At 38.6% G+C, this 20,548-nt stretch overlaps 1 protein-coding gene across 1 annotated transcript in view; it reads right to left on the reverse strand.

Annotated features, from left to right (window-relative positions):
• Positions 1-20,548, reverse strand: part of LOC134862319 (CUB and sushi domain-containing protein 3-like) — a 199,550-nt gene that overhangs the window by 76,498 nt on the left and 102,504 nt on the right. Inside the window, exons 32-39 of the mRNA XM_063880172.1 lie at positions 18,283-18,396; positions 17,567-17,662; positions 16,989-17,192; positions 9,664-9,788; positions 9,418-9,514; positions 8,055-8,159; positions 1,267-1,385; positions 108-177 (exon numbers count right to left, since the gene is read on the reverse strand). Coding sequence (XP_063736242.1) covers positions 108-177; positions 1,267-1,385; positions 8,055-8,159; positions 9,418-9,514; positions 9,664-9,788; positions 16,989-17,192; positions 17,567-17,662; positions 18,283-18,396 — 930 coding nt within the window. The remainder of the gene's footprint in view (positions 1-107; positions 178-1,266; positions 1,386-8,054; positions 8,160-9,417; positions 9,515-9,663; positions 9,789-16,988; positions 17,193-17,566; positions 17,663-18,282; positions 18,397-20,548) is intronic.

Consider the following 20,548-nt stretch of genomic DNA (forward strand, 5'->3'; position numbering starts at 1 on the left):
AAAACTAAATCTGTGTTTGATGCAACAAATATGGTTTTTGTTGTCAGCAATATCAGCCTATTGAAACCCTGTACAGTGGCAATGTCAGACTGTATAGAATACATTACCTAAACAAAGAGGTACGGGGTAATTCCACCTTCTGACGGGGCCAGGCATGCAAGTAATATATGCATTACCCTGTTCAGGAAAACAAACAGAACATATTTACCATCCAACTCCAAAATACAGTGTAATAAAAAAAAAAGAACACCAAGAGATCAAAGAGATGGGTCTTCCTCAAGCAGATTATATCTCTCTCCTGTGGATCTTTGGAATTGGTTAACTAGTTGCTAGTTGAGCGGCAGAGTACCACCCGGGGTTTTACTGCAGGGAGATATGTTGAAGCTTGATAACAAAAGAATTACCAAACCGTCCTATTAGTATCACAGATAATATGAAATTTAGGATAAAAAAGGTTAATAGTCTATAAAATATTGATGGAACTTTTTTTAATCCTTTCAAAATGTTTTACAGACGAAACGTTTCCTGCAGACCAAATGCTTGTAAAGTTGTTGTAGTTCTGTTTCTGTTTCTACACTGGCCTCTGGTCTACGTGTGGTGTTCAGAAACTCAGCCTGAAGATGTGTGTAAGAAGTAGCGGTTTGGTCTGGATAGAATGTGAATAGAAGTGAATGCCTGAACCGGAAAGGAAAATCGGTGAGGGATTAGTGAGGCGACTGTTAACGCAATCCATCGCCCATGGCGTTGGAGGGTTCTACGGCTCAAAAAGCGCCCGGCTAAAGTATCTACTCGAGGAGGATTGGAGGACATTAAAGCTGCTTTGTAATAGACAGACACACACACATTTTTAAGCAGAGTACCGTGCGAGGAAAGTACACACAATAATGATGCAAGCTTAAATACATGGACAGTTATCCCACCCTTGTGCATTCACACACACACACACACACACACACACACACACACACACACACACACACACACACACACACACACACACACACACACACACACACACACACACACACACACACACACACACACACACACACACACACACACACACACACACACACACACACACACACACACACACACACACACACACACACGTCATTGAAGGAGTACTTGGTAAAGCAGTCTTGACAGAATCCTCCTTTGGGGTATTCCCTTGAAATTGTCACTTCGGGCAGGTAGATATGATTCACTTATCATATCCATGGGAGAGCTGTAAGTGCTTCAGCATCCCTGCATGCTTTCACCTACCTGTAACGTGAAGCCTTGATCGCACTGGAAGGATACCATGTCGCCCACAGTGTAGCGGTCGCCCACTCTCTGTCCATTACTGGGAGGCAGCGGCTCTGGGCACGAATCCAAACCTATTGCTTAGGACACAGTCACAACACACAAGTGTAGACAGCTATCATTCTTCTGCACAAAATGGGCAAAATCCAAAAATGCAACTCCACAACACATTTGATATAGTTTCAAGTTTAAGAATGCATTGTATTATTAATGTGACATTTACATTGAATCAGCCAACACCTATATTAACAAAAACAATTGATTTAATTAAAACCAAATAAGTAATTACACAGTGCCTCATTTTAATACGCTTGTAATTGAACAATAATTGAGTCAGTTATTTTTTTTCTTTTTTCCTCATAATATTTAGAAACTGGGACAAGTCACAAAGCTGTTTTACTATTGGCTGCAATCATTTATTCCTTCTGACTGTGATCTGAGGCAATCACTGTGAAATTACAAAGCAATCCCTGAAGTACTCCTAACAGAAGCATTGGGCTTCTTTGGAATAAAGTGATTACAGTGCCACTTGCCAGGTGCCTCGAGGCCTGATACTGTGTTTTAATGGCTTAAAAGCAATGGTCATCCTAGCTATGGGTTCTAGTGATAAAAGCTACTTTAGCTTAATTTGAGCTACAGTCACTTCTGCAGACAGAAAATATAAAAAGCTCAGATTCATTTATCCTAGAGGTGACTCCTTAAATTCATAATATTCACATCAGCAGGGAGAGCACACATCTCAATACTTCACTTTTGATCCACCCATTACAGACTGTTTCTCAGTAAAAAGGTGAATTGGAAATGAATGCTTATATACAAGTTATCTGGCATAAGATGATTGAATTATGCATTAAAAGTGTCGCTGTTGCAGCAGTAATACATACGAAATGAAAGAAAGGAGACATTTTTTATAATACTTAAAAGCGCATAGACACTTAAGCAGAACTGCTCTCCTTGACGCATTGGAGGATATACAAGCCAAAAACGAGACCATTGTTTCCCAACAAATGTGTAGGCACAGATAACATGTAGACAACCATTAGTGAAGAAAAAACTATCAATGTACAAACACTCAGACACAAGCCCACTCAAAGATGCAAGTAAGTGGGTGGCTGGATGTAAACATCTCAAATGGACAAAATATGGTTCTGAACAATTTATTAGCAACTCTTCAGAAAGATAGAGGGGATATGTGAGAGGAAGGATTCAGTAACGTAAGAGGCACAGAGCTGGGAGCAATATGACCGATATTCACAGATACAGTAACTAAAGAACAACTAGTACACATGGTGAGTGGGTTGATTCTGAGAGGCTTTGTCTTACAGTATATGGGTTTAAATGAAAGTATGACTTTGACAAATGCGATTTTGTGACGAGCGTTTGCTGTTAAAGTAAAAGGCTGCCAGGTAGGTTTGACATCAAAGTATGTATATATGTATACGTATATATATATATACGTATACATATACATATATATAAACTATAAATCTAACAGATTTATGAAAAGATCATGTGTCCTCATTTTAGGGAATAATCCACTTTCCCCTTGCAGTGTTTTTATAATGGATAGAACAAAGTGCAATTTCACTTCAATAGTGGTTCAAAGAGGGTAAGTGAATACAGGATTGGTGATATATTGTAATACAAGACGCTCAGACAGCTGCTTGCATTATACATAAAACCAAAAAAATGTTGATTGTGTATATATACACATCATATTACACAGAACGTGGTAGAGATAAATGTATTCATACAAAAACCTCCACATAGTGTCACTAGGCTTTCACCAAGCATATATCATAGAAAGCATATCACATCAAACATTCAGAGTGAGCGTCTGATTCACCCAGCCAAAGGCATCAGGCCAAATTTGAACTGGCCTCAAAAAGAGCTTGCTTTATGCTCTGGTAAGGTTAAGAGTGGGTGCCTACTAACAGATGGCACTGCGTCCCGTTGAGCTCCAGATGGGTTCCAGTCAAATGGTCATAATACACATTTTAACAGGAAATGTAGTCACCCTGATGTGAGGTCAAAACCCACTGCTGTCCTTCTGCAACATGCTTACCATTTTACAAAGGATGTCTTGCTTATTGTAACTAGTCGATTACATTTCCTTCACTAAGTTTGCCCATGACACCGATGCATCTCAAATGTTAACTTCCTCCTGTTTTGTATTGTGAATAGAACTAAATGTATTCATTTCAACAATTTATTGGACCGTAAAGAAAAAAGGAAGTGTTTTCCACAGAGTAGGAGGAGGTTTGTCGCAAAAAATATACCAAGAAGATGAAAGCTCCTTGTCGGATGCTGAAGCAACTCATGCAGGCCACATAATAGAGGATAGTGTGGGAAATAGTTTTCTTTGTAAGGGTACACAGAAATGCAAAAGCAAGCTGAAGGTTCAGGTTCACAAAGAACGGAACTATGGTTAAACACTGTCGCACAGCACAGGCAACTAAGAATTTAACAGATATTTTAGGTGGGCGTTGGCATTCAAAAGGTTGTTACAGAAAACGCCAGCTGTTCTCACTGTCATTCAACATAAATGCCCTGGTCCTTATCAGCAGAATAATCCATCATGATTGATTGTACCCTCTCCTTCCAATCAATAAATGCATGGTTAGGGGATAGTGTTATTTAAATATACCTGAGGAAAAGATTTGTTTTGGTTTATTATTTTTGACAAACTTTGCGGTTAGTTTCAACACACCTTTAAAAGATGTTTTTCTTCCCTATAAGATGTTCAAGGACATTTTCAGATCTAAAAAGTAAATGACAAAACGTGTTGTATTCTGTACAGCTTGTGAAGCCTCTTTAAGTTTGAAGGGTAATTGGTAATATGGGCAGATAAATAAAATTGATCTTATTGGGTCACTGAGTTGGATGACAGTTCTGCAACAAGCTTTCATATTTTTGGGCAACCTAAATTCATACACAGAATTTATTACAAATCTTGAATGTAACTATTTACATTAAATAAAGCAGGTGGCATTTTAAAATGTCCTCCAAAATGAACATTATCTCTATCAATTATCCAAATGTTGAATGGGATGATTATCATCACAAATACCCATTATTATCCTACTGTGTGCTGATCATAATCATTCTTCATTGTCATCATTGCTTAGGAAACAATTTCACAAGTCTAATCAGTTTGATAACCAGCTAATCTTAAACTTCAGGGGCATCATATTAACTTAACATATTCAATATCCTTGATCTTGTAATAATAACATTTGATCAACAAAATAATAAAGACTAACACAGTTCTTACATTTCCTGAAACTTGTCACAAATATTGTTGCTTGTGGTGTGCAAGTGAACACAAGCGAGAAGGTGAAAGCAATTTTGAAACTTGATGACCAGAGGCTCAAACAGCATCTTATCAGGGTGCAGCACAACTTGAAAGAAAGATGCCTCAGCAAGAGTAATGCACTAATGGCAGGAATTTCAGTATCTTCAGCTGGAGCCAGTGTGGATTCAATAATAATCAATAGCATCAGCTTCTTTCATCCTTTAAAAGAGCAGTGGGTCATGAGGAGGGATAGCTGAATTAGATACATATTGTGAGGCTTCTTGCTTTCCATGTAGCTTAGATACTGGTGCTTAGTGTGTGCAGAAATACAGAATGTCATGAAACTATTAAAATCAATACTGGTGCTGTTGATCAAATTAAGTTGCATAACTCTCTTGAAGTACACTGTGCTTTATTCATCAAGCATTTACGGCTATCTTGCCATCAAGACCAAAACATCTCCAAACCCTCTTAAGGCTATCCATCTGCATTTGAAATTGACATATATCCAAGAACTACATTTCCATGACAGACAGACCAGAGCAGAGTCTTAGTTCATTGAATTATGTTGGACATTCCTGCAGCAAGAGTTATATGACTCATTTAACCTAAAATGATGCCTCGCACATTTCATTTGACTTTTTTTGTAAAAATTCCAACCAGCAGTACGTGTGCCTTAGCTAGTCAGCGAGTCATATCTATGTAATCAGCACCTTCCAATGTCAAAAGACATAAAGATCAACTGAGTGGGCCGAACTGGATGCTACTGACACTCCCAACACTGGATTTGGCCGGTGGCGGATTACAACAATTGTGGATGGCCGTTTCCCAATAATAAGCGCAAGTACACACTACACCACTCAACCTTTTCACCTAAAATGTGTTAACTAGGCTAAAGGACTTATACATTAAAAAAAACGTCTGTTGTAGAAATCTAATAAAAAATCAAATAGCTTTAAAAAAATGACGAGAAAAGGGTTGACTGTGCCACTCTCTGGTTTGATGCAGGGATTCACCAGCCATTGATCATCGGACTCACTTCATCAACATTCATCAGGGGCATTGAACTGACCGGGGCATTGAACTGACCGAGGTTGAAGGTGGGCATGTAGAGGCGGAATATGAGGCTGAGCCACATGCCCATGAGGACTGTCATTTATAAAGAGAATCTTGCCCGCAGGGTGCATTCACAACATTTATAAATTAAATATTTTTGGCACGTCTTTTTTGGCTTTAGTGCACAAGTATAATTAATGGGGACTATATGCACTGCTACAAAGTTCAGTTGATTTTAGCTGTTATCCCTTTATAAGTGTGCAATATCCAGCAAAGATGCATATATAATGATATTTTCAAGTACTTATGTTACATGCATGGCATTTACAGACAATTGCCATGCCCGCAAGCAGTATTTTAATGTCTACATAAGTAGATAGACTGAAATTTGATGTATAGCAGGGAATGGATTGGAGCTATTGCAAAATTTGTTTTTAAGTTGTCTAGAATCACTGCAGTTTATCGTCAGTCACTGCGTGTAGCTCATGTGGAACTTATGTATGCCTCTGCAGAAACTAAAGCTCAGTGTGGAACTTTATTTGGGAAGCAAGCAAACCATATTGCCTTTGAGAAGACACCAGTTCTTTTCAACTAGTGCATACTGTCTGCCTTAAGAGAGCAGTTTTGGAGGATGTTGTAGTGACTGTGGATATACAAGATTTCTATAACAGGTCTCAACGGACTGCAACAATGACCCAAAGGAAACATTTTGAAAACAGATGGTTTATTGTCTGGTTCTGTGCCAATATCTGTTTCCTTTTACTTCCCACTGTACTGAGCATTTAGAGCATTCATTTGAAGCTAAAAACTGGAGAAAATAAATGTGGGGTCCAAACCAAATACACACTGGAAATAAGATACAAACATAAAACCAGCTACTGGACAAAATAGAGGATTGCTGTGATTAAGACCAAATAGGTAAGAATCCAATAGCTTCTATAAGCACTAGACTAGAACGCCACAAAATAGGAAACAACAAAATAGAAATACTTAATAGTTTGTTCCAAAGGGAAGCAACACAGCTTAATCAAATAAAGACAAGTGTTTGCCAAACGGCAGACAGTGGAACCATATGGCAGGCAAGCTTGCAAATATGAAAAGCAACAGGAAAAGTAAAAAGTTTGACTGGAGCTGGATTTACACAAAGCATCAGGGAATGCACTTTACAAGGGCAGCAGTGGCAAAGAGGAAAGGGCTGACTGCGAGACATGGCACTGAAGTGATTCTCAGCAGTAGGTAGCCGTGGTGGGGGAAGGGGTTAGCGCAGAAAGGAAAGAGCCCACAGAGAGACACAGCTACACAGTGCTTCCAGGAAAGGGGAGGGTGTTGCCGAAGTGAAGCGCTGACTGTGAGAGACGTGACTGTGAAGTTGTTCTCAGCAGTGGTATTATGCTTGTGGACTGACACAGCTGACAGTGAGGACAGACTTAGTGACAGCATTGTTTTTTCACGCTTCTGTTGTTTTGCAACACATTTGTAGGAACTGGCTGTTAGTGTGAGTGGGAACTGATCTTTACTCAAAGCCATGTTGTTGTGCCTCTGTAACGTCCCCAACCTCCCATTTCATCATGAAGATTATTGAGTGCATGGCTTCTCAACTCTTACTTTTCCCATGGCTGCACTTTATTCACTGCCTCCATGTACTTTACTGAAAAAAAACGAGTGACAATTGGTCTCCCATAGCTGCCCATTAGTAAGAAAATGTGTAGGTGAGCGGTAAATAACAAGCTCTAGAAAAAGAGGAGAATTATGTAACTTAAAATCCATCTAACCTTAGAGAGACTAATAACGGGGAAAATGACCCTGACATTAAAAGAGACAAATGGAAAGTTCCTAAGATGTAAATAGCAGTGGGGAAATTAGTCACACAGGACTGTGTTATTAAATATCTGCAGAGGAGGTCCATGTATTACCTGCAAATCAGCACCCGTTCTCATTTAGACTATTTTTTAATAGGGGGACTTAGTAAATCAGTCGCTCGATTGGGGCCATCTACACTTCTTCAATTTAAGCAAACGGTAAATGTTCAGAATGCTACTTTGCAAATAGGCCCCTAAGTGAATACCCAATTGAGAGTTGGGTGTATTAGTCCCTAAATGGAAAATGATGTGGGTCCAGTGGCCTGAGGCAATGACTTTAAAAAATGACCACTGGGGAATTCCATCTAGTCACTACAGAAGCAGATACAAAGGCTGAACATTTCAAGAACTACAGAGTAATCAAAAGAACCCAGTGACTCACTAACCTAACACTTTTCTTTCTTTGTCCAACTGTGCCACCCAGCCCAGCTGTCGCTCTTACTTATTATAGCTCTGTGCAGCTGCTGCAGGTGGTGGCTGATGGACACATAGAAACAAACTGACAGCCAGGAAGGCGGACTGGCCGTCTCTCCTCATACCTGTGTACTCCAAGTGGAAGCCAGCGGCGGACACACTGATGTCGGACTGGAAGGTCAAGTACAGATTGTTGGACGTGCTGTTCAGCAGTTGGGGAATAGTTGTACCTTTAAACCACAAAATACAGACAGTTCATATTCCAGATGTATAACCTTCAAAAACATGTATAAACATGCAGTTTAATTATATAAAAAGATATAATCATTTTAAGACAGTAGTAATTATGCTGCAGTTTTGTGAAATAGTTTTCTACTATTTTACCAGAGCTAAATTCTGGGATAAAAAAAAGCCATTTAACCTACATAACCTCGCTAAATGAATGATGCAGAGTAAATTAGCAGGTACAAATGAGATGAAATTATGCCTCACATAATAAAATGAATCGCCGACCATCATATAAAAAATAGAGGAGTCCATTCTTAAGAAAGTCGAAATGCAGTGAATATCTTGTGCCGTCCGTGGGCAGATAATAACATGCATTTTGGATAATCTGTAATTTATGTCATTGTCAGGTCTTGTGGGTCAACCAGATCAAATAATTACAAAAGTGAAAATTGTGCAATGATTATATGAAGGAACAATGGTCGTACAACTACATGGATAACACATGCTGTCTGATCCACACACTTCAAGATGTTAACATGTTCCAAAAAATATTAAGTCAGGTTCATCAAATGTAACACAAGCATTGCCTATAATTCTGATCATAAAATGTGCAATGTAGAATATACTGGGATCAAACTCTATTCTAGGCATATGACTTCTGCAATTTGCATGTACAGTTTTACATATTGTCCATAATCACACTCATCAGTTAAGACGCGTTTAAAATGCCTTAGCTTTTCACATTGCACGTTTTCCCTCACAGTGAGAGCTGTACTGTGGAGCTATTAGAATATGTAAAGAGTTTTGGTCCAAAAGGAGATATCCACCACCTAAGAAATTTGAATCCTATTCTGATAAAGCTGATAGCCGATATAGAAACAGAAGTCATTATGCTACACCAGTCTCTCTGATACAAAGATCTGGCATCTAAATTGATGTGACGCCCTGTTTGTAGTAGGTTAACAGGTGGCCATTTTCATTAGCATGAGCCCTGAAGCAACACTGCATTTGTAAAACTTCAGACTAAGCAGGGACGACAATATGAAGATCTCCAATTTAGAGACAGGAATATTGTGTGAAGGGAGAGGGACATGTTTTATACTTTGACTTCTTTAAATGATTTTTAGACAGCATTCTTAAAGGCCATGCCAAATGTCATCAGATCCATCACCCCATCTGTCTGCTGCTGGGTCCCCGTAACCTCTGATTGAAATTCAAGGGAGGCAGACAACACTTAAAATTCAGTTGGATCAGTGTTACCTGAGTAGCTACCAAGCCTTCGAGCATTGCCATCAACCCCATCAAAAAAATCCAGCGAATCCCAGTTATGTTCTGTGGCGAAGGTCACAACTTGAATCTAAAAGACAAAAGATACGGTAATTCAAATGAAAAAGAAGAAAGCATCAATAAAAAAAAAAGAGTAAGACCATGGATAATTATTTTAATCTAAAACCAAACACATTTCAATCTCTTATCACAAAATATTCTGCATGTGTGTCCTCTTACTTGGATGCCGGCTCCCTCTGGAACAGAGATCTTCCAGGCACAGTTCAGATAGTTGGCGTACGGCTCAGGGTATCCAGGAGAGAGGATAGTGCCTTTGCGCTCAGTTAACACCCCGCCACAAGGAACTACACAAAGGTATAACAAAGAGAGAAAGTCAGTTCAGGGTGAAGTCTGCACGCAAGGGTCATAATAAAAATCTTCATGCCACCTGCTAATACATGGATTTTAAACGAGCGTCTGTAAAATGCCATTATAAAAATGTAATTACATGGACCCTTGGGAAAGGCAGCCATTAAAACGAAAGGTTCTACTTGGTAGACAATGTACAACAGCTTTATTTTTGTTTAAAATCCTCTTCCACATGACATTATTGTTATTTAATACCTCAGTGGAGGTTTGCATGGCAGCACACTTGCCTCTCGCTCTGTGCAGACATAAACAGTTCAACCCTGATGTTATTTTATCTCTCGCAGGCCACACAAATCACATCTTTCAATTGTGAAAGCTATTCCTCTCAAAGCGCACCTTGTTTCCACACTACCAGGGCCACAAGTAACATATTTATCACGCCTCTCGGCTCTCAGATGAATGTTGAATTGGAGTCAGTGGCCAGGCTGTGCTGACATTTTCAGGGACTGTGATATATTTCAGCAGAGTAAAAATCAAAATGAAAAAAGGGCCATAACAGCAACAATTTTTTCATTGCTCTTCCGACGGTGCCAATTGGCCTTGTATCCGAGCAGCTACTTTTCACAGTGTTTGGCTCTACTTTTTTTTCCATTAGGGATTGTGGGAACCCAGTCTTGCAAACCCAAGTTCTTTGGATTATTGCACCAAAAAACAGAACTACGTGCACTTCCTTCCTATTGAAATGTATTTCTGAAACAGACAACAATTAGTAGCGAATGAAATTTTGCTCAGCAACATCTCGGTATCACTAGAAGAGATCTCCTATCTTTTCTCTGGTGTTTTTTTTGTTGCTTTGCTTCAATCAGCAGACAGAATGCGTTTGTCAGACATATGTTAAAGGTCCCCTATTATGCATAATGCACTTTTTGCTCTCTGTTATACATAAATATGTGTCCCCGGTGTGTAAGGAGACTCACAAAGCGTCAGAAAATACAACCCTCTCTCTTCACAACTCTAAAAACAGGGGTACAAACGAGCTGATCCAGATTTGTTGCCGATATGATGTCATATCGGAAATGTGGGCTGGCTTTACATTGAACTAATGGCAACATCCCCCCCATGTGACACGTCCCAACCAATCGTCCGCAGTATAAAGTCGCGAGCTGAATCCCTTGCGCAGCACCTCTGTGTCTGTGTGTTCAGCAGGATGTCTGCAGGAGGGACTTAGAGTTGTATACAGTGGCGGCTGGTGGAGTTTTCTCCAGGGGGGGCTATAACTCCAAAATGTATAAAAATTTAAAAAAAGCATGCATGCATGTACTAAGGTATCAAACGAGTGTATTTACATAAATGAAAACAACAAAAACAACATTATAGATAGATAGATAGAAGTGCAAAGAGAAACAAGTGCGATATATAGAGTATGTACAGTATATGCAGTTAAGAGTGATTATGTAAAGATAAGGGCAGTATAAAGAGGTGGGAATAATTGGCATAGTATAAACAGATGTAGTATGAACAAATATACAGATGTGCTATATTACTATACAGATGGCCAATATACATATATAATAAATATCTATCTATCTATCTCTCTATCTATCTCTAGATATATCTCTATATCTATATATTTAAATAATATATATCATATATAACATGGACAATACACATACTTTATGACAGAAGGCTGTGACGTCAGCCTCGCCGCCAAATCCAGCTGCATTCAACTCGGGGCGCAGGAGAGGTGCGCCCCAACATCGTCCTATCTCTTGTATTGAAGAGGAGCTACTGCGCATGTACAACTTTTAACGAGAGTCTATGGGCAAAGATTCCTGCGCCCCAGGGCGGAAATACGTCACCAATCAGACAATGTCAACTAACGAAACAACTTTACTCATCATTAACTATGAAATATTTATCTTGCACATCTAAAAAAATATATACATATATTTCGAAATATTTTTATTTTATTATTTCATTTTTATTTCATTTGTTTTATGTCTTATTCAAGGAAATGTGGTGAGAGGTGAGTGGTGGGGCGGCGCCCTAGCGCCCTCTATTGGCCAGCCACCACTGGTTGTATATATAATACATATAATGTCACTGTTCTAGTGGTTAACACTGGGAAGTGTTTCAGAAACAATGCTTGATGTGGTTTTGAACATAATATGACGTTTAATCACGGCAGCATTTAGCTGAGTTTCTCCCTTAGAAACGTCACTCTTCAGACAGAGAGATCATGATGCTCCAAAGGGGCGTGGCCAGCTTCAACTCAGCTCAAATTTAAAGCGACAGTCACAGAATCAGCAATTTAGAAAACAGGGCTGAAACAGAGGGATAGCGGACATGCTAAAATCAATGATCTGTTTGGTATTTTGAGCAAAACACGTCAGAGACATGTTTTTTTTAAATATATTTCAGACCTATAATATATGCCATAACACAGCATAATAGGACACCTTCAAGCCATCATATGTAGGCTACTTCTACATTAATGACCAATACTGTATACCATAAAAGGAGTAGTATTTAACCATTTCCTAGCGTAGGGACTAAAATGCACCTAGCTCCCACTCCTAATGCAGGTCAAGTGCTATTCAGATTGAACTGCAGGTTAAAGAATCCTAGTGTCACTCACCAAGCATTCACTGTAATAGTTTCCCTGTGCAAATCGGTTTAAAAAAAGGTCAATGAGGTCCTTCATTTGTTCACAAAGTAGTACAATATGTTGTAACAATGACGAACCAGCTGCTTTTTGGACAACGGTTTACCCTGAACAGTTCAACGAGAATTGTTGTCTTTCAGGGACTGTTCGATGACAAAGACCACGGGAGACACAGAACATTTGAGAAATAGAAAATATGCTACAGGAAAATGTGACTGTCAGACAAGGAAGGAAAAAAGAAAAACATGTCCAGCAATCAACTTGCAACAGTGTCCAACTCATCAATATTTTACAGGTGATATATACATGATAGAATCATTTCAAAGTGACTACATTGTTCCTTTCGCTCCGTGTGACACATTAGAGAAAATGCCTTTGTACTGCGCCTCATAGCAATTACACAGCAGAGCAATCACACTTTCCTATAATCATGGCCACAGTGTGATGTCATTTTCAGCTAATGCATGTCAAATGTAGAGTATACACTATTGATTAACTCTTGCATTGAGACCAAGGCGAATAGCATATGTAATTGTTTTGAATTCAGCTCTGCAATGAGACATGAAGGTCAATGCCAATGAATACCTAGAGTAGTGTAGGCAGGGTGATATATCTTTGTAAGGACATTGGATAAAGGCTGTTTCAAAGTTATGGGAGCCCAGTGTCAATATTATCATTGTCAGTGAGATGTAAAATATAGAGGTACACAATCATTTTATCATCAGTTGTTTTGTTTCCAACCTTCAATTCTGAAAAAGTTGACTGAATATAAGAATAATGAATATACTCCTGCCCTGTTTTGTTCTTATTTATAGGACTTCAAATCTTCTAGCATGAGACCATGTTCTTGACAACAGGCCATCAACTCATTCCACAGAGATTCAGTATTTTAGTATAATTGAACAGCTCCTTTGAGTCCCCTGAGCTGTCAGTTAATGTAATTGGTCGAGCAAGATTAGAAATCATGACACTCATAAAACCGTTGAATACTCCACACCCATCTCAATCTGCGGCAAGCTCATATGTCAGGGTTACCACAGGTAGACAAGCGTGGGGAGCACACATTATGAGACAACATTTAACACCATCTGATAGGCAGAAACTTTTCATTAGAAGTGTTTTAATTAAGAAATCAAAAACGGATCGGCACATTGTGTGTGTACGACATAAGTGTTTAACATCACTTGCAGTTCCTATATGCAATATTTTAGGTATATTTTCTGAATGGCTTGCAATACTTGTTTGGTTTTGTGATGCATTCATCTTACAAATGTTATATATATATATATATATATATATATATAAAAGATTAAACTCATATGCCAATTATGCAGTCAAAAACTACCTTTTGTCGATTATTATAATGTCAATCTTATTATATTATCTTATGCACGGTATATACATTTTTTCAGTTATCTTACCTCTTCCTTCAGTGTAAGCAGTAGAGTTTAACAGCTTACTTCAAATTCATACCTAAAGCTTGCTTTGAATCATTAAGCATCAAAGCAGACACCCCTGCCAATTGTTCAAGGTTAGTTTCCTTCGAGAAAGACAAGGAAGACAAGTTTGACAAAGTCAGCTATACCAAAATTGTTGAGGTGTCTAATTTGAAATTAATGTGGAGAAAATGTGGCTGCTCCCTTACTCAGGGCAAAATTATGCTTGGATTGGTTCTTAAAAAATGTCCAATATTAGCCAGGATGTCAAACCTATTACAGATAAGTGAGCAAAATGGACCAACACGGTATAATGAGAAAAAAATAAATATTTATAAAATATTTTCAAAATGCAAAAAGCTTTTTGTATGTAATGTAAAGATTTAGAGAGATGGGTGTGGGAAAGTTTATTTTGTATTATTTTAAATCTAATATCTATTTATAGAATTTGTATTGCTTAATTCCTGCTATAAATACACTTTTTACACTGTCAATAACTACCACTTTTACTACAGAAGCTTAAACTCCCTAAAGTATGATGACCTAAAGACACGATGCTACAGAGTGTCACTCTGGCCTGTCCTTGACACACACAACCAGACTGAGACACTTTAATTGGTCTTTGGAGGCCATTTCAAAACAAGAATCAACAGTTTAAAACAAGCCCAGTGTGACACTGTTTACTTGTTGACACCTTGGAAAAAGTGTTTAAGCCAGCTGAGAATTCAATTATGTGGGCACACTCAGAATGAATCATGGCAATCTGTGCAGTCATGATTTTTCTGAAGTGATTTCGTTTTTTTAACATTCAGCTACTTTGCACTCATCAATGCTCATCTCCTGTATCAGTATTCACCATTAATTTGCTTTAATTGTAGCCTGTAAAAGACCCTTATTCATTTCCACCATCTATTGGCAAAGTATGCAGATGTTTAAAGAGTTTCCGTCCTACACATGAAACTGAAAAACAATAAAAAATCACCTGCTTTACTTTAATAATAAAATCTCACTGCAACAAATCATACTCCACCGGGAAAGAAACAAAACATCAATTTATTCAAGTCAACTTGAAGGCCACACCAACAAAATGCATCCATTCAGGCACAGCTAATTAAATCAAGATAGAGCTTTGTGCTGCTAACACAACTCAACACCGAAGCCTTAGCACACTAGCTTTGTATTTTGGAAATCGAGAGCAAAACATGTGTTGCTTGAGGATCTGGGTCAATCACAGCTGGAAAAGGAGCTGAAAATACATCTTCTATAACAGAGGTGCCTCACAGGAGAACGGTGTCTTATGCCTTCATATCCCATAAAGAGGGCTTAAGTAATTGAGCATAGTGTTTTTGTGAAGATTTCATGAAACTATATCCATTATTCTGGACGAGTTCACTGCCACTGGGGGTGATGCTGCAGCCAGATTCAATCTCGAGATAAAAATCATTGTGTTTAAAATGGAACCACGCGTGCCACTGCTATTCCCTTAACACTTGGCAGTAAACTCGGATGAACCCTGGATTGAAATCTTTTGCACTCACCGACTAGGACTATTTGCTGTCTGGCACAAGGCCTGAATTCAATGTATTTCTCCCTACTTCAGCTGTAGTTCTTTAACTTCCCATGGGAGACATGTGGGAGTCTCTAGGAGACCGAGTGCATGGTTCTTTGCATGTTGGGGTAACAGCGTTTGCAGAAAAGGCACGTAAATCTGTTCATGTGTATGGATGTGTGCATATTTAATTGTACATGGTTCTATGTTTGCTAGCCAAAAAGCCATGCAAAGAGAGATGCTGTTCCCTTTAGTAGAAGGTCAAAAATAAAACCGACCTCTGGGTCCTGTGTACTTCTGACTTTTAAATATTTGATGTACAACAATCTCATCACTGACTTCTATTGTACTGTGTGCCATTGTTGCACCAATTCTCTCTGTTAATGAGTGTGGAGAGGTGTGTATCTGTATCTAAATGTTTTGTGCGTAATCCAGATTTGTAAAAATCTAATGTTGAACAACGTGATGTCTCCTCGAACAAAACACTTCAAACTTTACAGGCATTATTATTATGTACACATTTACAGATTTGTTTACTCATTTACAGTAGGAGTTCACTAAATTCAAGAAAACATTAGCATTAATCTGTGTTCATGGCCACCTGGCAAATTTATGTCTTATATTTACTCTCTTCTAGCTCTGCATTTGGTATCTTCCAACTCCTCACTAAAATATATCTCTCCTCAAAGGCAACTACAGTCGCCTACTGTTTCTGTTTTTTAATTATGAGTAGGTAGTGAACAATGTGTTTTTAGAGTTTTTTCACTAAAAAACACTGGATGCTATCATGATAAACAATTCTGAGAGCCATGGGAGAGCATCACTACAGTTAAGTTAAGGCCAATGAGCAAAACAATGAGCTGAAACTAGCATACAAATCAGTAAAACAAGGGGAGCTGCAGCTAGAGCAAAGCAGTTTGCTTAGCTTCGTAAAGCCAGGCTTTATCGTAGGGTATTGTTTGAATCTGATAAACTAGTGACTCAGTGTATTAATGCATAATGCATGCACACACACCTGCATAATGCATCATGAGAGTACACCTTTATTATGTGTTGTATTATCACATTGATAATTTGTTTTGCTGTTACTAATATTTTGACCACCTTGATTAACATATGGAATTGCAGTGTATTAGAAACACCTTCTATTGCAGGTCTGTTCTACTGAATTACATTACACAACACATTGTTAACTGAGTCATGCAGTGCATAGGGAGATGTGGGCTACATAGAAAAAGAACCCAAGAGTGTTGACTGTTGGACATATTCACGCTATGCCAGTTATTTTCTCATTTGTCTGGAGAGGTACAGGAACTGAAATCCCTTCTCTGAGAAGAAAATTGATGTGACACTTTGTTGTTCTGTTTGTCCTTGTGTTTTCTTGATGTCTGAAGTGTCTGGCCATAGATTGGCATTAGGATTTGTACTGAGTAGAAAAAACCCAAACGTGTCAGACACCTGCTCCATCTTCCTAAATCTGTGTGTCAGTGTTTGAGTGCTTGCATGCAGGGGGTGAGGCGAGTGTTTGGAGGATGAGGGAGCTTACCGACACATGTGGGCACAGTGCCGTTCCACTGGGCCAGGGCACTGGGCACGGCTTCACACCTGATGGCGTTGGAGCCGTGCAGCGTGTAACCTGGACTGCATTCAAACAGTACCACCATACCGATGCCAAAGTCGTTCCCTATCCGCTTTCCAAACCGGGGCTCAGGGACCGAGCTACACTGAGACGCGCTTGTCCTGGGGACAGCTACAGAAGAGGGGAGGAAGCGTGAATAAGAGGAAGAAAGACAAAGAGAGGTTGGTGGGTATGGAAGGGAGAAAGACAACAGGAGAAAGAGAGATGGCAATACAAAGCAGGCAGAGAGGAATCTATGAGCCCTTGTGAAGCTCCTTGCACATCATTAGTCTCTCTCGTCGCCGTGCCAGGATAGGCTGTTTGACTCCACATCATCCTGCTCTGCTCAGTCATGCCTAGCCGCAGCCAATGGCACTCAAAGCCCTTTATGTGATGAGTCCAAAGCTAAAGTATCTTTCTTTTCCAAAAGTAAGCAAACACACTCAATACACCAAATAGGATTTCCCATCAGAATTCTGGAAAAATATCAGAAAAAGCAGCCTCACCTTGGTAGACAAAGTGAAATCCTTTTGCTGCTTCTGTTCCATTTGTGGTAAACTTGAGTGTAATCTTGTTTCCTGAACTCAAAGGGAGCGTCTCTCCTAAAACACAGAATCAAAGGAGGCATTATCGACTCTTTAAGAAGTCAACAGATAATATTTACACTCACTAACACACAATGGACAATTTATAAACACAACCTATGCATGACCTCATTAACTGTATATTAATCAGGGCAAAAGAATAAGAATATTGATTCAGTTATGTTTAACATATCAATATGATTCAGTTTTGAGTCTAATATGATCTCCAGCATATCTTCAATGTTATTGCTGGAATTGACTACCCTGATATTTTCACGTTTTTATCGTGTGTCACAGTTTAAACAAGAAGAATGTGACAACAAATTACAGCAGCTGGTTTCCTTTTGTTCATTTTAATTGGGATCTGAGGAGTTTATTCTGTTCTAATCACAATGTATTGTCATCGTTTCATTATCAACATCATAGCACAAATGTAAAATCGTTGAAAAAGCTGGTAGAAATTTAGATTTTTAATTTGTCTGAAATAAAGTATTATTGAATTTGAATTGCTAAGAGAAGAATGTGCTTCCTTGCCTGCAGAGCAAAGTTCTGTGCTTGGCAGAGTTATTCATACTTATGAGTCAGAAACAACATAAGGCGTTACGCTTAAGGGATCCAAAGCTTCTTTTTTTTTTTACCTGAGTGTGACCCATGTATAGATGACAGAAGGGCTGAATCTGTGGAGGATCCATCGTAGATCTCGACCACATCGCTGGTCAAAGTCTGGAATACCACAAACTGCCCAAACAGCACTGCAAAGAAAGAAGGGGACAGAAAACATGAGTGTGGTTTACAAAAATGACAAGTTGAAATTGCTTGTTCACTAGGGCTTTTATTCTCCCTGGTAGGAAATGATCAGGGAAGCTGGTGATAATTAAAGTCATTAATATCGTTTCTTAGAATCTTTCAAGAGTCTCGTTGCTGCTTTGAAAAAGTTGACATGTTGAACCGGCAACACAGAGGTTAATGTTGTTTGGACTGGAATACTTCCTTTCGCTTAAGGGTCATATATCCGATCTAATTTGCATGTGCCTCTCTCCAGATGGGCACCATGAATAGATTTCAAGGCAACAAATTCGTCAAAACACTTTAAATAAAACATAATTTAAAAAATGTATGAACTATCAGTATAAATCCATTTGAGGAAAAAATGGCATATGTTGGTACCCTATACAATAAGGCAGTGCAGTTGCTTCTGTAATTTTTTTTGCATCCTATCAGAGAAAACTCGTCCAGCGATTGGTCAGGTAGGGTACGTAATGTCAGCAGTCTTGTGCTAATAAAAAATCTGTATATTTTTCAGAAAAAGTAGGAGAATAATATAGCATTATTCACATCATGGATATGCTCCTTGTTTGGACTGATCATGTTTTGGATAAGTATCAGTAAGTTTGTATTATTATTATTTTTTGCCTACAACCAAATTGAGGATTATTAACAGTTAAATACATGTTAGTATAGATTTGTTCCAATATAAGCAGCAGGCTATCATTTTGACTTTATAAAAATGTTATATGTTTATCCCTATGTCATAACACCTAACATTTTCCTAAAAATGTCCAAATAAATTCACTTATGATAAGAAATAATCCAAGAGTCCAGTAAGTAATCAACAGCTGCAATACAAAATGTGATATCTGGTCCTTCCAGGACAGTATCATTTTTTATAGGTCACCATTTCCTCAAGCAAAGTATTATCTGCTCACCTGCTGTAAACCTTAATGTGACATTATCTTAACAACCAATAATATGGTAGTCCCTTGAATGTTGTACCAATCATTTGTATGCCATGGCATTTAACATGTGGAGAATAACCTTTACACAAAACAACGGTGCAACACTGAAAGTCAAACGAAAGTCATATTTGGTCATCCTTTTTTGCAATCATAGATAGTGTTAGCATTATATTATACTAAAAGAAATATGGAAGGAAAATCTTTAGTCTTTTCAGAAATGCTCCATTTCCTCTCAGCTGCTTCAGGGAACTTTCAGTGAGAGTGTTTGTTTGATTGACAGCAGCCGGCAGGCTGAGCCCCAGCAGGAGAACTCAAAGAAAAGTAAACAAACGTGTGCTGTAGCTTGCGCATCATGGGAAAACGTTGTGTTGTTTTGGGTATTGAAGGGAAAAAACCACACCAGCATCTAACGTAACATTTGTAGGATGCTTCATAATGTGCTGCATGTAATTAGCTAAAGCATGCAAATTGAATCTCTGTTAGTGTATGGTAAATGAAAAATACAAAAAATATAAACTACAAACGTCTTCCTTCTCAATGCAATGTTTTTCTTCAGAAGAACAGAGGACAATGATTTCTCTCCACAGCACTCGTGTTACTAGCTAGAGCCCCTAAGCCAATAAGGTCATGTTGTGTACTGCACAAAGAGGGCATCTGGACAATGTCTTTGTGGAGTCTGACCTATAATTTAAATGAACTTCTATAATTAAGGAAAGGTCATGTGAGCACATCATAGTTTATCACAAAGGAAATAATTAATTCTTATCCTCACTTAACTAACTAAAACTACTGAGAATTTATGATAATTAATCGGGAAGGATCTAAATTATGTCCTGCATAAATATTTCCAATTACGCATTCCTGATTGTATCGATGTGTACACAACCCTGAAAATAATCTGATTTGTCTCTAACCAAATGAATAGACATGGACGACTGGATCACTACGGTTGTGCATGCCAATGTGCTAAATAGTACTGTATTGTAGGGCGGTGCATTACCAACAAAAATGACGTCTTACTAACTACCTGTCCCTCACCTTCGCCAAGAATTGCTGATTACTGCATTTACACAACATGTTGTAACATTGAGCTCATAAGCATACTCACCATGTTATTCCCAAACACTGGCTTATATTTGTCACTAAACAGGCAAAAGCCACAGCGTTG

Source organism: Eleginops maclovinus, chromosome 3, assembly GCF_036324505.1.
Source record: "Eleginops maclovinus isolate JMC-PN-2008 ecotype Puerto Natales chromosome 3, JC_Emac_rtc_rv5, whole genome shotgun sequence".
Classification (NCBI taxonomy): Eukaryota; Metazoa; Chordata; class Actinopteri; order Perciformes; family Eleginopidae; genus Eleginops; species Eleginops maclovinus.